The sequence below is a fragment of the Ochotona princeps genome, chromosome 16, assembly GCF_030435755.1.
Source record: "Ochotona princeps isolate mOchPri1 chromosome 16, mOchPri1.hap1, whole genome shotgun sequence".
Taxonomy (NCBI): domain Eukaryota; kingdom Metazoa; phylum Chordata; class Mammalia; order Lagomorpha; family Ochotonidae; genus Ochotona; species Ochotona princeps.
This window is the reverse complement of record NC_080847.1, coordinates 13,457,118-13,484,359: the sequence shown is the minus strand read 5'-3', so window position 1 is coordinate 13,484,359 and position 27,242 is coordinate 13,457,118. Positions and strand designations below refer to the sequence as shown.

Genomic DNA, 27,242 nt, shown 5'->3' with positions numbered 1-27,242 from the left:
GATCCCAGAGACCCAGGAGTGATTTTTTTCCCCTGTGATTTATTTTACTTATTTGCAAGGCAGGATTACAGAGAGAGGAAGGGAGATCTGTCTGCCAGTTCACTACCCAAATGGCTTCAGTGATCATGCCTGGGAAACTGGAAGCCAGAAGGTTCTTCCAGGTCTCCCACATGAGTAGCAGGAGCCCAAGCACTTGAGCTAGCTTCTATTGCTTCTGAGACACATTAGCAGGGAGCTGGATCAGAAGTGGAGTAGCCAAGACTTCAATCAGCACTCAAATGGGATGCTGGTGTCAAAGGTGGCGGTTTTGCCCACCACACCACAACACCGGCCCCCTAAGAGTAGTTTTTTGTTTTTTGTTGTTGTTGTTGTTGTTTTTAAAGATTTATTTATTTTTATTACAAAGCCAGATATACAGAGAGGAGAGAGACAGAGAGGAAGATCTTTCGTCCAATGATTCGCTCCCCAAGTGAGCCGCAATGGCTGGTGCTATGTCAATCCAAAGCCAGGAACCTGGAACCTCTTCCAGGTCTCCCACGCAGGTGCAGGGTCCCAAAGCTTTGGGCCATCCTCGACTGCCTTCCTAGGCCACAAGCAGGGAGCTGGATGGGAAGTGGAGCTGCCGGGACTAGAACCGGTGCCCATATGGGATCCTGGTGTGTTCAAGGCGAGGACTTTAGCTGCTAGGCCACGCCGCCGGGCCCTGTTTTTTGTTTTTTAATTTCAAAGTCAGGTACACAGAGAGGATGAAAGACAGACAGGAAAATCTTCCATCTGATGATTCACTCCCCAAGCGGTCTCAGCAGCTGGAGCTGAGCTGATCCGAAGCCAGGAGCCTGGAGCCTCTTGCAAGTCTCCTATGTGGGTGCAAGGGTCCCAACAAGTGCTGAGGGCTGCACGCAAGGCCCTGGGAGCCAGGGAGGGTTGAGCAAGAGTTTCCCACACATCCGAGGGGACATGGCCCTGCTGATACCTTCAATTTGGCCCTCACAGCTCCAGGCAGTGAGGTGGTCAGCATTTGGTTTCCAGTCTCCCAGTTGGTTGTGCTCTGTGATGGAAAGCAGCCTGGGAAACTAGCTCAGGGCCTAACAGGATTTGTCCTTCAAGACTGAAGTGGAACAACAGTAATCAGAATGCCCAAGGGTGAGTCACGAGGCAAATGCTTGCAATAGGAGACAGTAATAAACTTACATTTTCAAATTTCTCCCAAGCCCTGCCTCTCTTGACCCTGTGAACATTCCCGGAAGTGACAGCTATGCACTGTGCACCTGGCTTGGAAGAAAGTGCAAGGTTACCACCAAACGTCCACGTTGATCAAACATCCATAGCTCCTCAGGGAGTAGGCTTTGGTTCTGGAAGGAACTGGTTAGTTCCTGTTCAATGTCTACAGAGGAACAAAGGTCATTTGTATAAGGAAGGTCTTTTTTTTTTTTTTTTTTTGATATATTTTGTGTGTGTGTGCAGGGAAACTCTTCTGTGTGATCTTTACGCTGGCCCTTCACTGTGGTGGGAAGAACACTGTCTGAGGAGCACCAGGGCCTGTCTACAGTACCCAAAGCCTCGAACACCTCCCCCCAGTGTTGTCCAAACAACCCCTTGGCAGGCCAGGCCAAGGAAAGGAAGGGAACTTTCCATTCTGTCTGTGAACTGAAGTGTCCCTGCTTCCTCCCCAGGTCCTGGTCCCTGCTCAGTCCAGACAGGCATGGGGTGAAGCCAGGACACAGGCCCTGCGTCTTCAGGTTGGACGAGTGCTTTCTGAAATTAAGAGCAGGGCAGTGCACACAAACCACATCCATATGGAGCTGGGGTTCACCTGGCCCGTCTCAGCAGTGGAGCTATGCCTACTGGCTACTGGTACATCTATTTCGGAGCAGAAAGTGGGGGAGGAGACGGCTTACACACATCCAGGGCATTTAAAAGGAAGTTCTTAAAAACTTGTCATTTTACTTATTTGAGAGGCAATGAGAGACTGACAGTGAGAGAAACAGGCAGAGACTCACTCCCCAAATGGCCAGGAGCTGGAAACTCAGCCCAGACCCACACAGCAGTGGCAGGGATCCAACTACTGAAGTCATCGCCTGCTCTCTTCCAGAGCGTGCACCAGCAGGGAGCTGGCCATGGGAGCGGAGCCAGGAGCCAAACCCAGACACTCCACCATGAATGATATAGACATCCAGTGATCTCCCAACCCTTACAGCAAACGCCCTCATTACAGCAAATGTTGAAATTCCTCAGAACCCTCCCTGGCCCCCTATCAATAACAACAAAGACCTGATATTCACAGCTTCTGTACCACAAACACCTTAACCCTCCACTTTGCAGAAACATGAGACTATCAGTCATAAAGAAGCCCCTTCTGTCATCAGAGTCCAAAGGGAGACTCAAAAGAAAGATTAAAAAATCACTCTTAGGTGGGGCCTGACATGGTAGCCTAACAGCTAAAGTCATTGCCTTGAACACGCTGGGATCCCATATGGGTGCTGGTTTGTATCCTGGCAACCCCACATCCCATCCAGCTGCCTGCTTGTGGCCTGGGAAAGTAGTCGAGGACGGCGTAGCATTGCATGCTGCAGCTGCTGCCTTTGTCATTGCGTGGGTCCTCCTTTGTGTCCCTGTCCTGCTGGCCATCATCCTTTGAAGACACCAGGGACAGTGGAGTCGGGGTCACCTGTACTGGTGTGATCCTAACTAGCTACATCACAATTTCACAGTCGAGGCTCTGAGCTTCCCTCATCCTCAGCCTTTCAGGCTGGTCCTTGTAGCCACATTTCAAGAGGAACCTGCTCTGGGTGGGGTTCCCTGCCCAGCCCTCTCCCCTTTCTCTTCCTGTAAGAGCCAGCACCACATCCTTGAAAGACACAAGGGCCAGTGGTTCTAGCCTGCCCACTTCAGAGAAATGGATTCTGGCACGTGAGTGGAGAAGGTAACAAGGAGATCTACAAGGAGATCTACAAGGATTTTGATCGTGAGACAAATCTTTGGCTCTCACTGTCACATCCACTCCACTTAACTGAGGCATGCAGCAGGAATCAGATGGATTAACGTGTGTTAATCACATTGTGACAGACAGCAGGAGTAGCGAATGCTGCTAGAATGCTGCTAACCATTGTCGTAGTCGTTGCTGTTAGTATTGTTACCACCACCACCAATTGCTACTGCTACAGCAACCTGGCTAGATTTCTTAAATGAAAATTTTAAAGATTTACTTATTTGAAAGGCAGAGTTACAGAGAAAGGGAAGAGTCAGAAAGAGATCCTCCGTCTACTGGCTCACTCCCTGGCTGGGCCAGGTTAGAACTCCCACATGGGTGCCAGGGGCCCAAGGCCTTGGGCCATCTTCCTCTGCTTTTCCAGGCATGTTAGCAGGGAACTGGATCAGAAGTGGAACAGCCAGGATTCAAACTGGTGTCAATGTGGGATTCTGGTGTTGTAGGTGCTATTTTAACTGCTGTGTCACAATGCTATAGTAGGCTAAGCCTTTGACTGTGGCATGAGCATCCTGCATGGTTGCTAGTTCATGTCCTGACTGTTCCACTTGCAATCCAGGTCTCTGCATATGGCCTGGGAAAGAAGTTGAGAATGGTCTAAGTCCTTGAGTCCCTGAACTCGTGTCGGAGAACTGGAAGAAGCTCCTGGCACCTGGCTTAGAATTGGCTCAGCTCCAGCCATTGCAGGCATTTGTGGAGTGAACCACCAGATGGAAGATCTCTTCTCTGTCTTCTTTCTGTAACTCTGCCTTTCTACTAAAAATAAAATAAACCTTTCTTTTTCTTTTTTTTTTTTTTTTTGCTTATTTATTATTCTCACATTATTATCATTTTATGATATCGCTCTATAGACCCTGGGATTTCCCTTGCCCCCTCTCTTAATCCCCCTTCCCATTGAGTTCTCCCATATTAGTACAACAGCACAGTTCCTCATAAACAGTTGTAAGTCCATCATTGCAGGCATGGACGATGGCAGGAGAATGCAGCATCCCGATGGCAAGACACACCCAGCAGTTTCACTGGGAATTCATTCTCGATCCTGAAATAGCACTATATCCTCCCATCTGGACATGTCAGTCTCTATTACACAGTCACTATACATCCCCCCAAGTGAAACGTTACAAAACCAAACCAACAACAGGAAGAAAGACAGAAATTTACAATGCCATGAAGTTAAACAACATGCCACTGGATCTGATAGTCTCCATTACACAGTAACTATATATTCCCTTAAATGAGAAGTCACAAACCAAATTAACAACAGAAAGAACAAAGAGAAACTTACAATGCTATGAAGTTAAGTGGCATGCTACTGAATAACTAGTGTGTCACTGAAGAAATGGAAAAGGAAATCAAGAGCCTTCTTGAAGGAAAGGGTGCTACTGTATGGTGTGTGGATTTTGATGTTTTTGTTTTTAGTTTCATTGCTTCAAAACACTTTTTTTCTCATTAAATTCTTTAATGGCTCAAAATAAATCTTTTTTTTTAAAAAAAGAGTTACTTTAGGGCCCGGCGTGGTGACCTAGTGGTTAAAGTCCTCACCTTGAACACGCCAGGGTCCCATATGGGTGCCGGTTCTAATCCCGGCAGCTCCATTTCCCGTCCAGCTCCTTGCTTGTGGCCTGGGAAGGCAGTCGAGGACGGCCCGATGCTTTGGGACCCTGCACCTGCGTGGGAGACCTGGATGAGGTTTCTGGTTCCCGGCTTCGGATCGGCATAGCACCGGCTGTTGCGGCTCACTTGGGGAGTGAATCATCGGATGGAAGATCTTCCTCTCTGTCTCTCCTCCTCTCTGTATATCTGACTTTGTAATAAAAAAAAAAAAGAGTTACTTTAGAAGTCCACCAAAGGTATTTTTATATGGATTGATCTGGTGAGATCAACTTACTTGATAGCTGTAACTTTTAAAAGAAATTTTAAAGTTTATGATTTATGCGAAAGGCAGAGAGACGAAAGCAGATACAGATCTTCCATTTGTTGAATCACTTCCCAAATACCTGCAGCTAAGGACTGGGTCATCCCAACATCCAGGGCCAGGAACTCACTCTAGGACTCCCACGGGTCCTTGAGCTGTTTTCTGCTGCCTCCCAAAGCGAGCATTAGCAAGTGACAGGCAGGGAGCGTGGAGTGGGCTTTGAAGCCAGGCACTGCGGCACAGGGTGCTGGCATCCCAGGGCTGGCCCAGCTGCTGTGCCTGGTGCCCACCCAGTGGCTACAGCTTTCTGTACCTTGCCCTTTGTCCCGGCCTCTTACCATCTTTGGAGTCTCAAAGGCAGATTTGTTACATAGAACTCACTCTGGCAGCTCTCTACAGATCTGACAGTTGCACAGGCACCTCATTCTCTCTTTAAAATTAATTAATTTTCAATTATTTTTATTGGAAAGGCAGATATACAGAAAGAGATACAGAGAGAAAGATCTTCCATCCACTGGTTCACTCCCCAAGTGGCCGCAATGGCTAGAGCTGAGCTGATCTGAAGCCAGGAGCCTCTTCTGGGTCTCCTATGTGGGTGCAGGGTCCCAAAGCTTTGGGACGTCCTTGACTTCGTTCCCAGGCCACAACAGGAAGCTGGAAGGGAAGTACAGCAGCCAGGATAAAATCAGCACCTGTATGGGATCCCAGTGCGTGCAAGGCAAGGACTTTAGCCACTAGGCTACCATGCTGGCCCACACTTCATTATTTATCATGGTGAAAACCAACCAACTGTACTGGGAAAATGTATAAGAACCTCAAGACTTTGTGTTATTGAGCCAAAGGACTTACTATATTTTTGAACTTCATTCAACTGCAACACTTCTGCCTTTATTGCCTGCCCTTAGGAAGCCATAGACCAAGCACATGTTGAATAGCCCTTATGCAAAATGTTTTGGGCCAGTAGTGCTTTGCATTTTGAATTTTGGGGGGAATTTTGGAATATCTGCATACACTTAATGAGGTGTCTCAGGGATGGGATCCAGGTTGCAACAGGAAGTTTTTGATTCATACCCACCTTATGCACATAGCCTGAAGGTAACTGTAGATGGTCTTTGGGGGCATCTGCGTTTTGATCACAATTCGTCATCACCTGAGGTCAGGTATGGAATTTTCCACTTGTGGCATTATATCAACACTCAAAATTTCAGATTTTGGAGATTGGGGGCTATCATATTAGGGATGCTTAACTGCAACCCAAAAGAAGAATCTTGCTGTTTTCCTTTCCTAGAGCAGGCGTTGACCTGTCATCTTGATTGCATCTCTCGGGAGGCTTGCGGGTGGCCCACAGTCCCACTGCTGGTCAGTGACTTTATTTATTTATTTACTGGATTTATATATTTGAAATGCAGAGCTACAAAGAACTGAGGGAAGAAGAATGAGAAAAAGGCATCTTCTGTCTCCTGGTTCATGCCTCAAGTGACCATCGCAACAAGGCTGAGCCAAGCTGAAACCAGGAGCTTTTTCCAGGTCTCCCCTGTGGGCACAGGGACCCAAGTGCTTGGGCTATCCTCACTGCTTCCCCAGGCACATTCGCAGGGAGCTGGGTCAGAAGTGGAACAGCATGACTCAAACCAGCATCCACAAGGGATGCCAGAGCTACGCTCTGCTTCTCAGTGTAGCTATGCCTCAGTACTAGCCCCAGGTGACAGAGCTGTTAAGCCCCTATTTCTCTGACTCCTGAAATTTCCAAATCCTGTGTTCTTCTGGCTCAGTCATTCTCCAAATCTATTAGACTGCCATAAAAAAGGATTTATTATTTTTATTTGAAAGGTAGAGCAGAGAGAGATCTTTCTTTTTCTTTCTTTCTTTCTTTTTTTATAAGTGTATGTTTGCTTTAATGGTCTGGAGGGTACCAGGCAGTCTTGAGGTAGTAGGAGCATTTTTAATGAAAAGTCAACTTTGCAGAAATCTCTGGCTTGCTGGAATAGTGGCAAAGCCAGCTTTAGTGCACCAGAGTGAACATTGAGCCCACTGAGATTCTAATCTGTGTTTGACTTGAGTTGGTGAGTTAGGGTTTCCTATGCACTATTTTTTTTATTGATTACATTGCATTATGTGACACTGTCTCACAGGCTGAGAGAGATCTTTCATTCTCTGGTTTACACCCTGGCCATCTACAGCTATTTACCTAAGCCTGGAACAAACCAAAGGCAAAAGTCGGAAGCTCCATCCAGGCCTCCCATGTGGCTGTCAGGATCCCTATGCTTGGCCCATCTTCCACTGTTTTCCCAGGTCCACCGCAGGGAGCTAGATTAGAAGCTGAGCAGCCAGGACTTGCACCGATGCCCATATGGAATGCCAGCTTTGCGGAGGATGGCTCAAGATGCTGCACTGCAACTCTGGCCCCTGGACTGCCAATTTAAAAAATTAAAGAGCACTTAAAGATTATTTTTAAAGATTTATTTTTTTTTATTAGAAAGTCAGATATACAGAGAGGAGGAGAGACAGAGAAGATCTTTGGTCTGCTGATTCACTCCCCAAGTGGCTACAATGGCCAGAGCTGAGCCAATCTGAAGCCAGGAGCCAGGAGCCTCTTCCAGGTCTCCCACATGGGTGTAGGGTCCCAAGGCTTTGGGTCATCCTTGACTGCTTTCCCAGATCACAAGCAGGGAGCTAGATGGGAAGTAGAGCAGCTAGGATACAAACCAGTGCCCATTGCATCCTGGTACATGCAAGGTGAGCATTTTAGCCACTAGGTACCACACCGGGCCCTGATTATTAAAGTGAATAATCACCCCCAATAAGGAATAAAAATATAGTAGGGAGCCACAGGTCTAATTTCCCATGCTGAAGATATTTAAAGTGATTTTCTAGTTTGCCAGGTTCTGGTTTCTGTTTAGCCTAATACTTTTTTGCTGTGAGTGGCAGTTCTCATCACTTTCCTGTGGCAAGCTGTTGCCTCAAAAATTGTGATGACTTTATACACCTGTTACATATATTTAGAAGCTTATCTTCCTCTGCTTTGTCCCATGCTCAACTTAATTCGCTGCCTTTTACTTCCTAAGAGCCAGTCGGACCAGAAGCACAACTTTATAGCTGCATTCCCACACTCTGGGACCAGCCGTCTAGTCACTAAGGATTACCTGCTTTCCGAGGAACTCTGCCGGCTTCAGGTGTACAATCTCATACGGGATAGCAGCTCAGAAGTCCTAGCCAGAAAGCCCCAAGCTAAAGAGGATTTCCAGCTCGATAAGCCTCGAGATTTCAGGTTTTTTTTTCCTTCTTTTTTGAGGTAGGCTTGGCCCAAATTCTGAGCTGCGGGTGTGAGAGCCCGGGATGAGGAAGGTCAGGAATGGAGCAGCGCCAGGCTGGGGATGGCCCTGCAGGCAGGTGGTGAGCAGGGGAGAGGCAAGAGAAAGAAAAAGAATGATCTATCCACTGGTTCACTCCCTAAATGCCTGCAGTCGGCTCCAAAGCCAGGAGCCAGGAGCTTTGTCTGGGTCCCCAACATGGGTGCAGGGTCCCAAGGCTTTGGGCCATTCTCTACTACTTTCCCATGCCACAAGCAGGGAGCTAGACGGAAGTGTAGCAGCTAGGCAGGACTAGAACTGGTTACTGTATGGGATGCCAGCACTGCAGACAGAAGGTTAGCATGTTTGGCCACTGCACCAGCCCCAAAAGGTTATTTTAAGATGTCAATGAGCTTACTTAAATATTCAGAATGTATAGGTTCTGGAAGTTCAATATGTGTTAGTTGTTAGTATTAACAACTCCCTACAAATCTATATATTCTTCTTCCCCATTGTCCCCGTGTAGTTACATTAAACACCAGTCTTCAGTGTTTATATTATTATAACTGTAACTGTTACCTACAGCTGCATCGCATAACATGCTGTGATTACATTTCTTTTCTTGGAAGTTAATAACTGTTTCAGGCTACTGCTTGTTTCATTCTATGAGCTTGTCTCCAGTTCATCCCTACCTCTGCTCAAAGTGTATACATCTCTTAGAAATCTCCAGAAGAATATTAAGAAATGTCACAGCTTCGTCTTCTTGGAGGCATAGCTCCTACAGCCCTTCCTGCACTGGTTCATTTCTCTCCAGAGCTGCTGCAGGGTTGAAGGGAGGAGCACTCGGAAACTGATGCTGCCCTGTATGCATGTGGCCTCCGGGGATCTGCAACTAGGAGGGTGACCAGCTGCTCAGGTTGCTTTGTTGGAGAAGTCCCTTCTGATTATCTTGAAGTCTTTCTTTGGAGTTGGCAGAGAAGCCTCTGCACCTTCCTAGGAGGTGGAAGGCTGGTGGTAGGGCGCCGGAACCTCAGTGAGAGGTAGAGGCCACGGGCCTCACCGTGTCTCCTTGCTGTGTCCCCACATGGGACCTGGCATCCTCATTGCTGTCTGTACCAGACCCTCTCTGGTTGAGCTTTGCCAAGGCAGAAAACACTCCAGGCCTCCGCCCTGTGGCTGGAGAAAGGGCTGGGGCTCCTAACTGCCTCCCAGACCTGCTTCCAGCTGTCACAGGGCCAGGGCACCCGGCTGCAGGAAGAATGGGGCCCTCAGCTCAGGCACGCTGTGAGTCCCTGTGACAATGCACTAGGCTTGCTTCTGGGCTTTTTAGATTTAATAATTTGACTTATCATCCAAACCAGGACACCTGGAGAAGGCAGGAGGATGCTGTTAACCACACTAGGGGATCTGTCCTGTCCTGGGTAAATCGGAACTAGGACTCTAGGCTCCACTCAACTGCTGTCTGGCATCAGACCTTGTGTCGCTGTTTCCTGTGTGGGTTGTTTGTTCTGATTCCTTAATGCCATGTATTATCCCTTTACTATCATTTTAATGGGGTTTCAGGAGAGAGAGAAGTGGTGTGCGCCTATGTTCAAACCACCAGCTTTCCATTCTGCCCTCTGTTGCTGGAGAAAGCGTGGGGTGAAGAGCAGATGCTTTTGGTCATAAGCCACAGAAACGTAGACTGAACTAGCATGAGTGTGAGGAACTTTTTCACTTACAACATCCAAAGAAGAGTTATCGGCCATGTTGTGGGGTTAAGCAGAGGAGCAGCTGGAGTGACTGTTAGATTCAGAAATCATGATGCTTCCTGTCGTGTCCAGCTTCTCGTCTCAGCTTTAGTCTCAGTCATGGAGTCTAGTTTTCTTCCTGTGGCAGCAAAGTGACTACTGATGGTGGTCCAGCATGACATCTGATATTTCCACGCTCACATTCCCTTTCTGGACCCAAATGCAGTAAGTCCAGGGAAGAGACCTAATGTTCCAGCTAACATCCCATATGCACCCCCAGGTAACTTGACCAGTGCCAGGTGGGGCCTGTGGGGTTGCTGGCTTGTATAAAACGATGTCCAGCGTCCAAGCTAGCTGTTTGGAGAGGTGATGCTGGAGTCAGCGCCCAGGGTCAGGGAATGGTACTCTAGGACGCCTCAACAATGACTTGGCCAGATCCATATGACATTCGTGATGGATTTCGCAAAGCTGAAATACCAAGAACTCTGTACCTTGCTGGAACTGTTAAATTAGAAATGTTCAACCTTTTCTAGTGCTAACTTGAGTGACAGTTTGAAAGGCCTAACATTTAAAGCTGCTCTTTGGCATAATCATTTACATAGATCTGCATATGTTAGAGTTTGGTTGCCTTTCTCTTCTGCATCAGACTTGGGATGTTTTCTGTAGGATGGCTTTCTTACTAGGTCCCCTGCTTTTTTTATGCTAAACAGACCAAGAATAACATCCCATTTTTAAAATTTATTTATTTTTTATTGCAAAGTCAGATATATATAGAGGAGGAGAGACAGAGAGGAAGATCTTTCATCCAATGATTCACTCCCCAAGTAACTGCAACAGCCGGTGCTGTGCTGATCTGAAGCCAGGAGCCAGGAACTTCCTCCAGGTCTCTCAAGCAGGTGCAGGGTCCCAAGGCTTTGGGCCATCCTCGACTACTGTCCCAGGCCACAAGCAGGGAGCTGGATGGGAAGTGGGGCTGCTGGGATTAGAACCGGCATCCACATGAGATCCTGGCGCATTCAAGGTGAGGACTTTAGCTGCTAGGCCACCACGCTGGGCCTAAACATCCCATTTCAACACCGAGTGCTGAACACAGAACGTTAAGACACTTGAATTGAAAGAGCTTTAAGACACTACATGATTTATATTCTATAAAAATCTCCCTTGCCAGGCCAATCTCATGAGTTTCTCCTTAGAAATAACATCTTCTGACTGAATTTGCATGCCTAGAACTGCATGCAAGGGGTCTTTGAAAAGTTCTTGGAGTATGTATTATGTATGTTAAGTATGTATTACATATATGTATTAATATATATATTAAGTGTCTATTATGGAAAAAACCACTGTACGTGGGTTCCCCAAAACCCCTAACACCAAAATTAGCTTAGCTTTTAAATTGATTTTCCCATGAATTTTTTGAAGTCCCGTGTCAGAGATTCAGAGCTTGTGACCTGGTATTAAACAATCTGAGAAGTCCTACAGCAAAGAAAACCAATAATTTCCTAAACTCCTTTACCAAGGAACCTTTGTTTCATCATAAGCATGCCAAGTGATACTATTCCATGGAACATACTTTAGGAAATAATCCAGCCGTCATGTTTTATGAATGAGGAGACTAAAGCTCACGCAGAGACTATATAATTCCCCAAAGCCAATACCAGGAGGCTCAGCACTTGTTTCCAGTTGCTACTGGTAACTCACATTGGGCAAGTGCTAATGAAATCACAGTCTCTTTTCCTCATAAGTAACTTACTTGTCTGGAACAAGGTTTGTTTCCTATTGAGGGTCACTCAAGTGACATCATTCAGTTGAGTTGGAACACAAATTCAGCCCTAAGTTGGGGAAAGTTGGCTCTGACAACCCTCTTCTCTGTATCAGACCCCAGCACACGTGTATTACAACACTGCCACAGATTTTGCTGTGCTCCCTCTATGCTTCTGAAATAGAATGTAAGGCTTGCTAAGCAATATGTATACTTCTGAATATAATCTGTGAACTGTAATGTAAACAGGAAATAAAGGACTGGTAGTTTATGATAAAATCATAATACATAGCTGTCTAGGCCAGCTCTAAGACATTATGAATTATTCATTTGCTCTTATGTGTAGGATCACTATGAATGTAATAGATATAAGTACAGACTGATTCACGTGTCTTGTATTGGCAACTCAAAAGTACCGTAAATGACATCAAGTAGCCTGATTTCCCAAATTGGTAGCAAACTGCTCTTTGTAAAATTCCAAGCAAATCAAAATATTATCTCTCTCAATTTATGTGGTTCCTGAAAAACACTTTACTTGAGCATTTACTCTACGACAGCCTTCATGGGAGAGCTGTAAAGATCTGGGAATTCAGTGGCATTAAAAGAAAGTGAAGGGATGGCTGTTTAGCCTAGTGGTTACCACAGCTTCTCTGGCTCCTGGCTTTAGCTTTCTGCTAGCACAGACCCTCCAGTGACTACTGGAGTCACTGGATTCCTGCTGCCCATGTGGGAGGCCTGGAGGAGTTTCCTGTGGGCATTGCTTCAGCCTGGCCCAATCCCATTGACTGTGAGCTTTTGCAATGCACCAGGGAATGGGAACACTCTTGTTTCTCTGCCTCTGAACTAAAAAAACAAAAACAAAAAAAAGATTGTTTTAATACAAAAATGTTTTGAGATTCATGCATAATTTCTTCATAATAAGCACTTTCCTGATCTTTTCAGATATTTTGTGATGAACTTCAGAACCAAAGAGATAAAACTCATATACCTTGGCATTCTTCCCAAATGCCCACATTGGCCAGTGCCAGGTGGGGACAAAAATAGGGAGCCAGGAGCTTGATCCAGATCTCCTGTGTGGGTATAGCAGGAACCCCGTCACTCCCAGGAGACACTGTGGTAGGGAGCTGCAGTCAGGCACTGGGCTGGCATCTTAATCCTCTCCCTCCCCCGATTTTACATTCCATGGATGTGGGCTGAGCATTATACACAGCAAGCTAAGCTGTCACTCAGGACACCCGCATTCCTTCTCAGAATTTAGTTCATGTCCTGACTTTTCCACTTCCAATCCAGCTTCCTGCCAATGCACATCCTGGGGTGGGGGCAGCAGAGGATGGCTCAAATGCTTGGGTTCCTGCCACCCACATGACAGCGGAGAAGCTCATTCTCCCAGTGGCCGCAGTGGCTGGGGCTGGGCCAGACTGAAGCCAGGAGCCAAGAGCTTCTCCCTTTTGCCTTCCTCTGAATCTTGCCTCTGCCTGGTTCCTGACATCATCCCATGCCCTGAGCATTGTGGCCCCCATCTGTGCAGTGAGGAGACATGTTAGATCTTAAACTGGAAAGTCTGGGACTTCCAAATTCAGGTTTCCCAGGAGCCGAAGCTGTCTGAACAAGTTCTGTTAAGGAGGAAATGCTGCCTCCCTCGCTTGGAACCACCTGGAGCGTTTTTGTTGGAGTTGGGTGGTAGACATGCTGTCCCCACATGGCTGGGGGAAGGAGGCCTGAGGCAGAGTGACAGACGACAGATGTCTACCCAGAAATTGTTCTGCGTTTCAGGATTGGGCATCTCCTCTGCCCCTCTGTGTGTGTGTTTGTAAAAATATTAGTGCATTTTGTCCCTTAATTCCTCCCTCTGGGCAGATACTTATGACTTTTTGCTAGCTGCCCTGCGGTGGGGTCAGCTACACATATTTAGAGCTTTCATTCTCCTACAAAATGCATGTCAATAGCCAGTGACTTATTCCATTTTCAGAATTATACTTCACACACACACATTTAAGAACAAGCTTTTAAAAACATTTTTGGGGTGGCCTGGCATGATAGCACAGCAGTTAGGTTGAATGCGCCAGGATCCCATGTGGGCGCCAGTTCTGGTCCCAGGGCCCCCGCTTACATTGTGTGTGTGTCTACCTTTCAACTAAATTAAGTAATAATTTTCAGAACTTCTCTCCATGGTCTCCTGCCTATCAGAGACTTCCTAACCATGGGTAGACTTAAGAGCAAGGTGTGCCCAGGATGGTGTTCCAGGCACGGGGTCCAGCTCTGTCCTTGAGTGGATTCCTAGGCCTCGCTGTCTTTCCTGTCTGTGAGCTGGGGCTGATTCTCCCTCTCCGATAGGATGAAGTTGGGCAGCATGTGCAGAAGGCTGAGTGCAGAGCCGAGAATGTGGGGGGACACTGAGTGGGGGCGATGAGCCAGCTTCCGGGGCTCTGTTCCCCCGTAGGAGGCCTCCAATGCCAGAAGGAAACAGGATGTGCCGCCCTCAGCAGGTGTCTGCTTTCTGCGTGGAGATGCTCCAGGGCTGGGGACAGTGAGGGCTGGGGTTGGGCTCACTTGCTAAGACAACACTCCCAGCTTCCCCTCCCACACGCAGCAGCCTCTGCAGGCACGCTGTCGCTGCTGCTGCAGTGTTCCCCAGCCGTGCCGGTGGGGTGCAGGAGAGCCTTCCTCTGCTTGCTATTTAAAGGCATTGTGAGAAATGCCACCACCGCCGCTCCTGGCAGCTGCTGCTCTACCCCTGCCCCCTGCTGCAGCCAGCTGTATGGTCTGTGACCACGCAGCAGTCTTGGTCATTGTCCTTGGCCTGCCTGACCTGTCCGCATCCCTGTAGCATTCCTGGCACTGGACCGCACATCCCCTTCCTGTTCTCCAGTGAAAACCGGGCCTGACGGCCTGCCCTCCAGCTCTTGCCACACACAGCCCTGCAGGGGAATGATGCCCAGTATCTCTGAGGCTAGCAGATGGAAAGAACTTGGGAAATTAAATGCTCCTGGACAGCCTGTCACCTCCTCCGGCACTAAGAATGCCGCCCTGCACCTGAGCACCTTAGCAATTCTCCGGGCACACTCCTCTCAGCTGGCACTGGTCCTCTGGGCTCATACCCCCTCCACCCCACCCTCCCCTCCCCAGGGCTTTCTGCAAAGTCTCTCCAAAGCCGGCTCTTTTTCTAGCCAAGCCCCATCCTTTGTCATGGCCCCTTTGAGGTACACTTTTGAGTTCTGTTGGGTGAAGCATCCCTCCCCATCAGACTGGGGCCTGCTGAGTGACGCCTAGCTTGCTTCCTGCTCCACTTAAGAAGCCATTCGCCATGCAGACCCCATCCTGGCTCCTTTCTGCTCGCCCAGCAGAATCATCCCTGATGTTCAACTGTGCCACTGTCGCCTGGCCCACACTGGCCCTGGGGCTGCACTAAATCTGCCCTCTTCTCTCCCGCGACTCAGGCTTCCCTGTTGCCCGCTCTCTTCAGATCTGTGCCTTTTTCCTCCTTGATGCTAAACTCAGTTTCCTCACTGTGGTGATGGCAATAACCGCCTTCACCCCCCCCACCCCGATCTGTTGCTATGCTTAGGCCAGCAGAATGTCCCCCACCCTTCCCAACGGCAAGAATAAAAACCACTGTGAGTGAGGGCTCGGCAGCGTGGCCTAGTGGCTAAGGTGCTCGCCTTGATCCCATATGGCTGCTGGTTCTAATCCCGGTGGCTCCACTTCCTCTCTATCTCTCCTCCTCTCAGTATATCTGACTTTGTAATAAAAATAAAATAAATCTTTAAAAAAAAAAAAAACCACTGTGAGTGGCAGGGGAGTGTGTGGCTAGTGCAGAACAGTGGCCTCACACTGCGCACTCGCGCCAGGGTCTACATGCCTAGGTTTGTTTGAGCTGAAGCAGGTGGGAGATGACTACAGCACCTCTCTCATCAGGCTGTTTGGAGGATAAAGTGAATTAATGCTGCAGAAGTGTCTAGAACTACACCTGGCATGTAACACACTGTTAGGATGAGCTGTCACTTCCCTCCCTCCCTCCCTTCCTCAAATGAATTGCTTACTGCCAGGCTCAGTCCTAGACCCTGGTGGTAGAACAGTGACAAACTGGACAGTTGCCACCCTTGCCAAGGCGCATTGTGCATGGAGGACGCAGACATACCACCGCTAACTTGGTACCTGTGGTATTCAGGCCCTCAAGCTTGATACTTAAAACAGCCCAGGAAGGGGGCAGTGGCTTTCCCCGCTTTGCAGATGCTGCCATTGAGGTTCCAAGAGGTCAAGTCTTTCACTACAGATTCCCTAGTGAGGAGGTGCTGGGAGCAGCAGGACTCACTTCACCTGAGTCCCTTTGCCTGAACGACACAGTGGCACGCTGCCCCTCATCACCTGAGTCCACGGCACGGTCCCCTGCACATCCTGGGGCCCGTGTGTGCCAGGCTGCTCCCCACTGCTGGGCCTCACCCTCCGTTCCCCCTCTGCTCCCACTCACTTCCTTCAGCCACAGAATTGCGTACTGGTTTTGTTGATTTATTTAATTAATTAATTTATTTTAACTGAGAAGGATGAAGACTATTTACTGAGCATTCTAGGTTGCATCCAGCAACCTGTGGATATGTGATACAGATCCACAATCAACGTCTGTAGGCGGCAGCCCATTCTGCACTGTGACTTAGGTGCCTGGCAGTAAGGTCCCGTGGCCAGGCCTCAGGGCTCTGGCCTCTGGCCTCACGCTAATCACCGAGCACATGGGCTAATCACCAGCACATGGGCTGTCCCAGGGAGAGCCCTTGCAAGCTGTGTGATAGCCTCCTGACAGGTTGGGGGGCACCTCGCGCCTCCAAATTTGTTTCTCGGCAGAACTAGTCAGGTTCTGGGGGCTCCTCCTCTATGGGGTTCCCTCCTTAGGAGGATCTTCTGTCTGCTGAGACAATCCCCAGCCCGGCTGCACATACCTGTGCCTTCTCTTTCCCTGTGGGACTTGCCTGTTGGCTTCTTTGAACCTAGTATTTGCTTAGTTCTCAGCTGCAAGGAGAGGCACCTGTGGTTGTTGGGATCTTGAGGCGTTTCATTTTTCCCTTTGATCTTGTTTTAGCTCATCCACTGATTCCGTGGGAGACCAAACCGCTAGAGTACTGTTGGTGTATGCGCACATTTAATTTTTTTAATCCCATTATATTTAGCAACCCACTTCTTGCCCTTAAATATGAACAAGTTCCAGGTCACACAGCCTCTCCTGAGCTCAGGGTTCTGAGGCCTGGCTTCTGTGAAAGCCTCGTGTGTGCCGGTTTTGTGCTGTGTCTCACTGATCCCACACAGTGACAAGGCAGACAGTCCCGCCCTACTAATCACTGGGCAGTGTACATGACTTTTAAAATTATTGAACTAGCTTTTTGAAAATGCCACTGATCCTACTGGTTGCAGGATGTGTTTTTAATAATGGAGCTGGTTCTACAGCGGCAGCATGCCAGCAACCCCTTAGCTTCCTGCCCCTGTGTCTTCGTGCTCAGGGCTTGTGGTCAGATGGCTTTTGTGGTGAAGTAAACCAACAAATTCAGGCTGAAAAGAAAGATACCTGGGAGTCCTTTCTTCTTTTGATGGGAGCTGAAAGATGCAGCCACTTTCAGAGATGTTCCGGCCTGGTTCATTCAAAGAGTTAAACCCTGTTTTCCTGCTTTCCCATTCAGAATGCACCTGTGTGCCCAAGGCAGTCTTTCGCTCACTGTTCGCCTTTCAGCAAGCTGTGCCTCTCCTGGTGTTTCTCAGTCTCCTCTAACCCGAAAGACTGCCTTGGTCCCTGCAGGTTTGTGTGTTTCAGGGAACTGGCTTCTGGAGAGAGAAAAAGGGCTGAGGGTGAGGGAACCAGCGGGTAGGTAAGGGTGTGTGTGTGTGTGTGTGTGTGAGAGAGAGAGAGAGAGAGAGAGAGAGAGAGAGAGAGAGAGAGGGAAAGGGTGGGGAGAGAGACACTTCCTCCCTCAGCATTTTTTTTCACAAAATATCTGAAATCCATCCTCCGCCAAAAAGTTTTCAGACTGGGAATCCGGGTCTGTTAAGATATCCTAGCTGATCCAGCTTTGCAGGTTAGGCTTCCCATGTGAGCACCACTTGAGTCCCAGCTACTCTGCTTTCCACGCAGCTCCCTGTTAAAGCAGTGCAAGGTGGCACAAGTGCTTGGGTCCACACCGCGCAAATGGGAGACCCAGATGGAGTTCTAGGCTCCTGGCGTCTCTTTTCTCTGTGTAACTCTGCCTTTCATGTAAACAAATCAGTCATTTTAAAGATACTAATAATAAGAAAATATCCCTGGCCTTGGGACTTCTTGATGGTGAAAATGCCTACTTCCCTCCCCTGCTCCCTGAGTGTGAGCACAGCAAGTGTGCCTCTAAACGGCACTTCCCCCCCCCACACACACACACTTGTCCTTGGCCTTGATGTGGAAGGGGATGACTGGCAGATGTGCTGAACTCTTAATGAGAGGTTTCCTCTGAGGGATTGCCTGCATCCTGCCCACCACACAGACTCCTGTGAGTAACGTTACCTTTGAACTCTGCTTGTCTTCAGCTCCTGATCCGTGGGATTTGGTGACGATCTGTGGCCGGCGGGAGGCTTTGATCCTCAGGGAGTACAGAGGAAGTCCTGTGATGTGTGGGCTCCCGGAGTTGCAGAGATTGGGGAAGCTGCACCAGGCTGGGTGGGTTGCTAAGGCAGACCCGGTAATTAAGAAGGAGCCTTCTAACACTCAGGTGCCTAAAAACGGAGATCTGGGCACTAAGAGCAGGAGCAAGGCGCCTGGCAGTTCCGACGTGGCGTCTGCATGAGCTTTGTGGCTGCCGTCTTAAGGCCATGGCAAGAGCAGGATCTCTTAGAATTCCCTTTATGACAGGCACATACTAACCTCACTGAAATTTTGAATGGTAGGAGACTAGTAAAAAAAAAAAATCTCTAAGCTATTTTCCCCTTGGTGAAGGCTTCCACCAGAAAGGTAACCTCGTGCCAAGCAGGGGAGCTCTGCAGTGCCAGCCTGTGAGACGATGCTTCAGGCTCCCACTCATTGCAGAGAGTGGTGGGACACCTGCTGCAAGCTGGTTTTATGTAGAAACTGCCTTTATTTGATGTGGCCCCAGGGAGAGGGAACTGAATAATGTGTCCCCAAGACAGCCCTTGGTGCCTCCCCCGTGGCTGCAGACCCAGGTTGGGGTGAGGTGTGCATAGCTGGCCATGGCGTTGCCCTTCCCCCATCCACATCTGGACTTCTGCTTCCACACAGGGCCCCACTAGAGTAGACGTGGCTCAGTGTGTGTCACCTGCCCATGTTGCCTCCCGCAGGCTGTGGACACAGGTGCCTGTTGGGGTCACAGGGCACAAGGCACACTGATTGTATCTGCAGGGCCAACCATGGGATATGTAGAATCCTTCTTAATTTTTTTTTCAAGTGTTATTATTGCTAAACCATAGTATTCTCCTTTCTTCTGTAGTCTCTTCTTTTTAAAAAGATTTATTTGCTTATTTTCATTTTATTTAGAAGATAGAGAGACAGTTCTTCCATTCACTGGTTCACTCTGTAAATGCCTGCCAACAGCCAAGACTGGTCCAGGTTAAAACTGGGAGCTAAGAACTCCATCCAAGTTGGCCACGTGGGTATGAGGGCCCAAGCACTTGGATCATCTACTGTTACTTTCCCAGGCACATTAGCAAGGAGCTGGATTGGAAGTTACAGGCGGGTCTCGAACCATTGCCCACGTGGGATGCTGGCATCATAGGCAGTGGCCTAATTCACTACACCATGGCACTATTCCTGTGGATGGCAGTATCTTCACTTGATCTTAGCCAAAAGGCTGAGAAGCAATGGATGGCAGTATCTTAACATTTTTTAACTTCTAGGCTAAACACCTGCCCCTATTTCAGTTCTTGGAATATGCACATTATCCTAACGCTGTCTACCTTTGATTTACTGATAACTAAGAAAGAACCTAAAGGAACAAGAACTATAGCTTGGGGGCAGACATTATGGCACAGTAGGTTAAGCCACCACTTGGGATGCCCACATACCATATTTGTTCCTGGCTGTGGCCTCTGTCCAGCCTCAGGTTTATGTTTTTTTTTTAAATATTTATTTATTTTTATTACAAAGTTGGATCTACAGAGAGGAGGAGAGACAGAGAGGAAGATCTTTCGTCCGATGATTCACACCCCAAGTGACCGCAATGGCCAGTGCTGTGCCGATCCGGAGCCAGGAGCCAGGAACTTCCTCCAGGTCTCCCACACGAGTGCAGGATCCCAAGCCTTTGGACCGTCCTCGACTGCTTTCCCAGGCCACAAGCAGGGAGCTGGATGGGAAGTGGAGCAGCCAGGATACAAACTGGCGTCCATATGGGATCCTGGCGCATGCAAGGTGAAGATTTAGCCACTAGGCTACTGCATTGGGCCCCAGAAACTCTCTTGCAATTGGCTTTGTAGTTTAGTGAGTGAAGACACCACCTATGATGCTGGCATCCCATATGCCCATATGGGATTTGAGATCTGGCTGGTCACTTCTGATCCAGCTCCCTACTAGTATGTCTGGGAAAGCATTGAGATGGTCCAAGTATTTAGGTCCCTGCCACCTCCATGGGAGACCCAGACTGAATTGCCAGCTCCCGACTTCAGCCTAGTCTAGCCCTGTGTATAGCAAACATTTGAGGGGTGAACCAGTAGATGGAAATTCTTTTGTTAGGAAGCCTTTCCTTAAAAATAATAATAATTAAAAAGAAAGAATCTTGTTCTCTGAGAAACTGGGTCTGGTCTCGAAGAGAGGCTTACCGCTCATTCTACACTCTTCTGGGGCATAGTGTGGCATCTGACTACATCATGTAATCTGTAACTGCCAGAACAGGGTAATTAGCACAGTTGTCATTTTAGACAGCATTTCTTTAGGTTGGTGACATTACAGATTTTATGTACAAGCTGCTTAGCAGTAGCACCTGCTGTCACCCACAGGTCTCCTCCCATGCTGTGGAAGGAGGTTCCTCCTCCTTTCTCAATGCTCCGAGGGCCTTGGCCACCCTCACCATCCCTGCTCCCCTATGCTTCACAGGCTTAGTTGTCCACTATTCTGTTTGCTTCTTCCATAAGATCAACCTCTTAGCTACCACCTGTGAGAACACTTTACAAAGTTTTATAAAGTAGAATTAAAATGTAAATTTATTTTTACCTTATTGCAAAAAAAAAAAAAATTGAAATCCATGTGGAGGGGGCCTGTGCTATGGCTCAATAGGTTAATCCTGGACCTTCAAGCGCCAGCTCCCTGCTTGTTGCCTGGGAAGGCAGTCAAGGACACCCGAAGCCTTGGGAACCTGCACCCATGTGGGAGACCTGGAAAAGGCTCCTAGCTTCAGATAATAGCTCAGCTCCAGCTGTTGTACCATTTGCATTTGGAAGTTGAGCAAGGAAGATCTTTCCCTCTCTGGCTCATCTTCTCTCTGTAAATTTTTCTTTGAAATACAAATAAATAAATCTTTTAAAAATAAATCCATGCATATTTGTTTCATAGCATGCATTTTCCATAAGCCGTATCAAGTACTACCAAGTAAGTAATAGCATGCAGTATTTTTTTTTTTAGGCTTGATAGCCTTGTAGCTTAGTTGCTAAAAGTGCTTGCCTTGCATGCACCAGGATCCTAAATGGGCGAGTATTCGAGTTCCAGCTCTTCCATTTCACTTCCAGCTCCCTGCTTGTGACCTGGGAAAACAGTCAAGGACGACTCAAAGCCTTAAGACCCTGCACCCATTTAGGAGACCTGGAAGAAGCTTCTGGCTCCTGGCTTCAGATTGGCTCAGCTCTGGGCATTGTGGCCACTTGGAGAGTGAACCAGCAGCTCATTCTCTCCATAAATCTGACTTTCCAACTACATAAATAAATAAATGTATAAATAAATAATTGTAAAGATTTATTTATTTATTTGAAAATAAGGCAGGAGAGAGAAATCAAAATCTCCCATCTGTTGGTGCATTCCCCAAATGGCTGTAGTAGCCAGGGAGGGGCCAGACCAAACCGGGAGCCTAGACTCCATATGGGACTTCTCTGTGGGTCATTTTCCACTGCTTTCCCAGGTACATTAGCAAGGTGCTGGAGTAGCCAGAATAACAAGTGTTCTGTGGAATGCCAGTACTAGAAATGACAGCTCAGCCCATTGGGCAACAAGGCTGGCCCCTGGTTGTTGACTTCTTTCCTGCTTTCCTGCTTTCCTTCCTTCCTTCCTTCCTTCCTTCCTTCCTTCCTTCCTTCCTTCCATCCATCCATCCTTCCTTCCTTCCTTCCTTCCTTCCTTCCAATATTTCTTTATTTTTATTTGAAAGCTTGATGTACAGAGATATTTTTCATTTGCTGTCCAAAGGGCCACAGTGGCCAGGGCTAGGCCAAGCCTGATCCGAGAGCCAGACGATTTCCTCCAGGTCTCTCACACAGGCGTCAGGGGCCCAAGTGCTCCGCTTGGGCTCCACTGTTTCTCAGGTCACCGGCAGGGAGCTGGGTCAGAAGTGGAGCAGTTAACCACAGAGGTGCCCGTATAGGATACCAGCAATGCCGGTAGCAGTTTTAGTTGCTACATTACAATGCTAGTTCCATGTCTTCAAAAAGAAAAAAAAATTATTTAGTTGAAAGGCAGAGGAAAGAGGGAAAGAAAGAGAGATCCTCTATCACTGGCTCAGTCATCAAACGCTTGCATCAACCAGGGTTGGGCCAGAATAGAGCCAGGACCTCCACCCATTCCCCCATATGGGAAGCAGGTCCCAGTACTTGGACCTTCATCCACTGCCTCCCAGGTGTATTACCAAGGAGCTAAAGCAGAGACAGAGCAGCCAGGACTTGTACAGATGTGGGAGGATGGCATCACAGGCGACAGCTGAGCTTACTGCACCACAGCACTGGCCCTAGAGTTTGTCTTTCTGTGCCTGTGTCTTTCCACATAACAGCATCCTCAGCTCCCTCTGCGTTGCGCTAAGTGACAGGAGCTCGTCCCCCTGGGGTCTGCATAGTACGTGTGACACATTCTCTTCAGCCACCACAGACACGCAGTTGGTTACAAACCTTTGCAATTGTAAAAAGTATGGAAGTGAACAAGCAGTTGCAGGTGGAAAACCTGTTTCTTGCCAGCAGTCTAGCTCCTGAGCTGGAGGGAGCCACGGTGGGGTGGGTGGATTTTACAGGGAAGTAAGAACTGTCCCATGTCAGGTGGGAAGATCAAAGCGAATCCTCCCTTTTTCGCTGTTGTGGCATTGCGAGTAGGGCTAGTGCGCGAAATGGAGCTGAGGTGGCAAAGTGTTCTTCGTGGGGGCAAGAAGAGTGAGCCTGTGGGATCTCACACGAGACAAGCCTGTGATGTGGGTGTGCGGGGGCTTCCTGGGGCTGCTAAGAGGAAGCTGCTGACTGGCAGCTGCTTTGGAAACGGCTGTGTCAGGGCAAGTTTGCCTGCCTGTGATCCTGGGGTCTCTGCCATGCTTTGGGACTGGAGGTGAGGTTCTGGGATATGAACTTGACCTATGGGTCAAGCATAACTGTAACACCAAAGGGTAGGCAGCAAGCGAGGGACACTAAGGGGCCCTCCCTCAATGCAAACACTCAAGCTGCCTGACTGTCCCTCTCTAACCTCAGGGGGTGACCTCCTCCTTGAACTCCCCTGTGTGTTGGGAGGGGGTGTCATTGGCACCACAGTCGGATGGCCATGACCCTGTCTCTCTCGTCCAGGTGCTGAAGGACGTCCTTAAGGATCTCTACCACCTGCTGAAGCACGTGGTACGCGTGGAGCCCGATGATGTGGCCAAGCTCCACGCCCAGCTGGCCCTGGAGGAGTTGGATGAGATCATGAGGAACTTCCTGTTCCCCCCGCAGAAGCTGGAGAAAAAGATCGTGGTCCTGCCTTAGGTGTGGCTCAGGGGACATGGAGGAGGCACGGGGGGACGGGGCACGGGGTGCTCAGGTCTTGCCTCGCGTGGCTGCTGCTGGAAGTGGCTTTGGGGTGTTGGTCACGGGGATCATCAGGCCGACCCTCAGCACATCTGTGTCACCATCCTGCTTCCAGCCTGGAACATGTGCAGCTAAAAGAAGGAAAAAAAAATGACCGCTCTCTTTCACCTGCGCATTCGTCCCTGTCCTGTAGCATTCAGAGAGCCAGGGCTGCTGATGGGGTCTCTGGCTGTGGGGTCCACCCTGACTGGGGGAATTCCATCAGCAGACCGCTCCCCAACCCCTGAAGGAGCACCAGTTAGCACCCAGCCTGGCCCCTGTTGTGCCCACACCCTGCTGTGCCGCCCCGAGGTTTCCCTTCCCATGTCGGTGAGAACAGGCAGAGGTGTCACAGACTGGGGGGTGCAGGTGGATGTGGGGAGAAGGGAGTAGACCCCAGAACATGCAAAATGGAATAAAGTCATGGCTGAATCTGTGCTTCTGGGATTGAGACGGATTGCTGCAGGGGCCCAGAGGCCTGGGACCAGAGGAGGTCCAGCCCGGCAGATGTTCACAGAAGGCGGAGCCCTGCGCCTGTCCTCCTGGGCTATGGCGGTTTTTGGTCCCGCGCCCCCACCGTGTGCATTATCTGACAAGAGAGCCGAGGAGTCTCCGAACAGGTCCCTGGGTTTGGTTCTCTGCCCTCCAGCCAAGGTGGATGCCCTAGCTGTGGGTCGGCATAGGCTGCTGGCTGCTGAGGGTTTGGCATGGCCAGTGGCCAGGTGCCAGGTTCTCAGAAACAGTTTCTGACGTGACCCTGTGGTCAATGCTGTACTGATTTAGCACTCTTGGCCCCTGCGTTTTGATTGCAGCTGAAATGAATGACAGAAACGAGAAACCGGCTGGCTGCTTGAGATAAGCCGTGCTGGTCCCACCCACACCCGACCAGGCTGACGTGGGCCTCCTGGCCAATGTTCCACTGTGCAGGCCTGGGTTCCAGGCTTCACCCCTGCTCACCTGGGTGTCCCGCCCCCCCAGGTGCTAATTCACAGTAGATGAGAACTCAGGAACACAAGGATCTCTGCAGACATGCGTACTTGCCAGTTACCAGTGGAATGTTTCCGTGTGGCCCGCTGGCAGACACCATCCTCAGCTTGCAGTGGGCGATCCCAGGAAGGAGGCTGCCCCTGCATGGTTCCAGACCAGTTAGCACAAGTGAGCACAGGACTGCAACCAAGGGAGTCAGAGGGCTCAGTATGCGTTTCTTATTTTTTTTAATTTGTAAATTTACTTGAAAGTCCGAGCAGGTCCATGTGCTTGGCTCATTCCTCAGATGCCCACATCAGCTAGCGCTGTGCCAGGCTGTGTCAAGAGCCAGGAACTGGGCCTAATGCAATAGAGTAGTGGTTAAAGTCCTCGTCTTGAAAACGCCAGGATCCCATTGGGCGTCAGTTCTAATCCGAGGTGCCCGGCTTCCCATCCAGCTCCCTGCTTGTGGCCTGGGAAAGCAGTCGAGGACGGCCCAAAGCCTGCACCCACGTGGGAGACCTGGAGGAGGTTCCCAGCTCCTGGCTTCGGATAGGTGCAGCACCGGCTGTTGCAGTCACTTGGGGAGTGAATCATTGGACAGAAGATCTTCCTCTCTGTCTCTCCTCCTCTCTGTATATCTGACTTTCCAATAAAAATAAACAAAATCTTAAAAAAAAAAAAAAAAGCCAGGAATCAGTCTGTCTCCCAACTGGACAGCTGCTCCCAGTGTGCACGTTAGCAGGGAGCTTGATGGGAAACATAGCTGTCTGGTATGGGGTGCCAGCAACCAGGGCAGGTTGGAATCCCTTACCTTACATGCCTGTCCCTGTAGATCACCTCTTAATCAGAACTATTTGACAAGTAGCTAAAATCATCTGTTCTTTACAAAATCTGTATTCGGTTTCAGAGTAACTTTGTCTTCCTGACTCAGTTACCTTGTACAGGGGTTTTAAATAGATTGATGTAGGCCCAGCACTTTGGCCTATTGGCTAAGTCCTTGGCTTGCACACACTGGGATCCCATATGGGCACCGGTTCTAATCCCAGCAGCCCCACTTCCCATCCAGCTCCCTGCTTGAAGCTTGGGAAAGCAGTTGAGGGCGGCCTAAAGCCTTGGGACCTTGCACCTGCGTGGGAGACCTGGAAGAGGCACTGGGCTCCTGGCTTCAGATTGGCGCAGCTTTGGCTGTTGCGGTCACTTGATGAGTGAATCATCGGACGGAAGATCTACCTCTCTGTATCTCCTCCTCTTTATTTGACTTTCCAATAAAAATAAGTAAATGTTTTTAAAAATTAGAAAAATTAAAAATTTTAAAAATTAAAAAATTTTGAATAGATATATTTTTATTTGCAAGGCAGAATTACAGATACAGACAAGAGGAGTCAGAGAGACCTTTCATCCGTCATCTTACTCCCCAAATGGCTGCAGCAGTCAGGGCTCGTACAAGCCAAAGTTGGGAGCCAGGAACTTCATCTCAGTCTCCCATGCAGGTGCAGGGGCCTGAACACTGGGGCCGTCCTCTGCCGTCTTCCCAGGTGCGTTAGCAGGGAGCTGGACCAGAAGTGGAACAGCCCATACAGGATGCCATGCTGTAGGCAACAGATTAATCCTGATATATAATAACATCAATCCCAGGTAATAGAGTCTTAAAACTATTAAATAATGCTTTCAAATTATGTATATACATGTATGTATTTATGTTTTTGTATGTGTGTTTGTGTATGTATATATGTGGAGTCCTTGGGAAAGAGCTTGGAAACTTTAGGATGAGAAAAGCACTAAACATGGGGTTGGCGTTGTGGGGTAGTAGGTTAAGTCCCCACTGTGGTGCCGGCATTCCATATGGATACTGAATCATTTCCTGACTGCTCTGCTTTCGATCCAGCTTCCTGTTAATGTGCCTGTCAAAGCGGTGGGACCCTGTACCTGTGTAGGAGACCCAGAAGAAGCTTCTGGCTTTGGATCAGCTCAGCTGTGGCTGTTGCAGCCATCTGGGTAGTAAACAAACTGATAGAAGATTTCTCTCTCCTCTTTCTGTAATTCTGCCTTTCAAATATAAATAATAATAATAATTTCAAAAAAAACCCACTAAACTTGAATGTCAGGTGGCACAGAACTCCAGGGGCCTGAGGCAGGTGGCAGAAAGAGGAGTAACTTCCCTGCACGGTGGCACCCCTGACCGTGTCCCCCTTCCCCCCGCCCCTCCAGGTCCCCTGGCTCCACCTCTCCCGTGGAGGTTCTTCCGGCCCTTACCTTGGACCTGCTCCCTTATCACATGGACATGATTCCTCTGTGACCCTCACTCTGCTGTGGCTTTGCCCTGCCCCCCTCCTCTGCTTCCCTCCTCTGCTTCCCTCCTCGGGCCTGCTGCCCACAGCCCTCTTGGCCCCTGGCAGGAAGCATGAGAGACAAGCAGGCCCCGAAGCAGTGGCTGCAACTGGGCCCCCCCCGACCCCCGCTTGAGCTGCTTGGTCAAGTTAGGCTTCCTGAACCTTCTGGAAAGCCTCTCCCCTGCTGCCTTGTTTTCCTTCCTTCTTGGCATAGTCGTGCCCTTCTGCGAGCCCTCTCGGCTGTAATCAGGAATCGCTCCTTATCACCGTTCCGCACACCCTGCTTCCCTCGGGCCCTGGTCCCCGCC

The 27,242-nt window shown here is 49.0% G+C and overlaps 2 protein-coding genes across 9 annotated transcripts in view; both read left to right on the top strand.

Moving 5' to 3' along the window:
• TANGO6 (transport and golgi organization 6 homolog) overlaps window positions 1-27,242 on the top strand; it is a 189,492-nt gene that overhangs the window by 148,710 nt on the left and 13,540 nt on the right. For 2 of the 6 annotated variants that reach the window (XR_009246848.1, XR_009246849.1), the window contains exons 18-19: window positions 23,378-23,554; window positions 26,140-26,239. Coding sequence is in view for 4 of the 6 variants with exons in the window: in XM_058675018.1 (XP_058531001.1) it covers window positions 23,378-23,554 (177 nt within the window). In the remaining 2 variants the exon portion in view is untranslated. Of the gene's footprint in view, window positions 1-23,377; window positions 24,074-26,094; window positions 26,240-27,242 lie in introns of those variants that run through there. The other 4 variants (XM_058675022.1, XM_058675019.1, XM_058675018.1 and 1 more) reach the window with 3 other exon arrangements.
• HAS3 (hyaluronan synthase 3) overlaps window positions 23,430-27,242 on the top strand; it is a 25,989-nt gene continuing 22,176 nt past the window's right edge. Inside the window, exon 1 of one of the 3 annotated variants that reach the window (XM_058675029.1) lies at window positions 23,430-23,554. The gene's annotated coding sequence lies outside the window, so the exon portion shown is untranslated. Of the gene's footprint in view, window positions 23,555-26,148; window positions 26,240-27,242 lie in introns of those variants that run through there. The other 2 variants (XM_058675028.1, XM_058675026.1) reach the window with 2 other exon arrangements.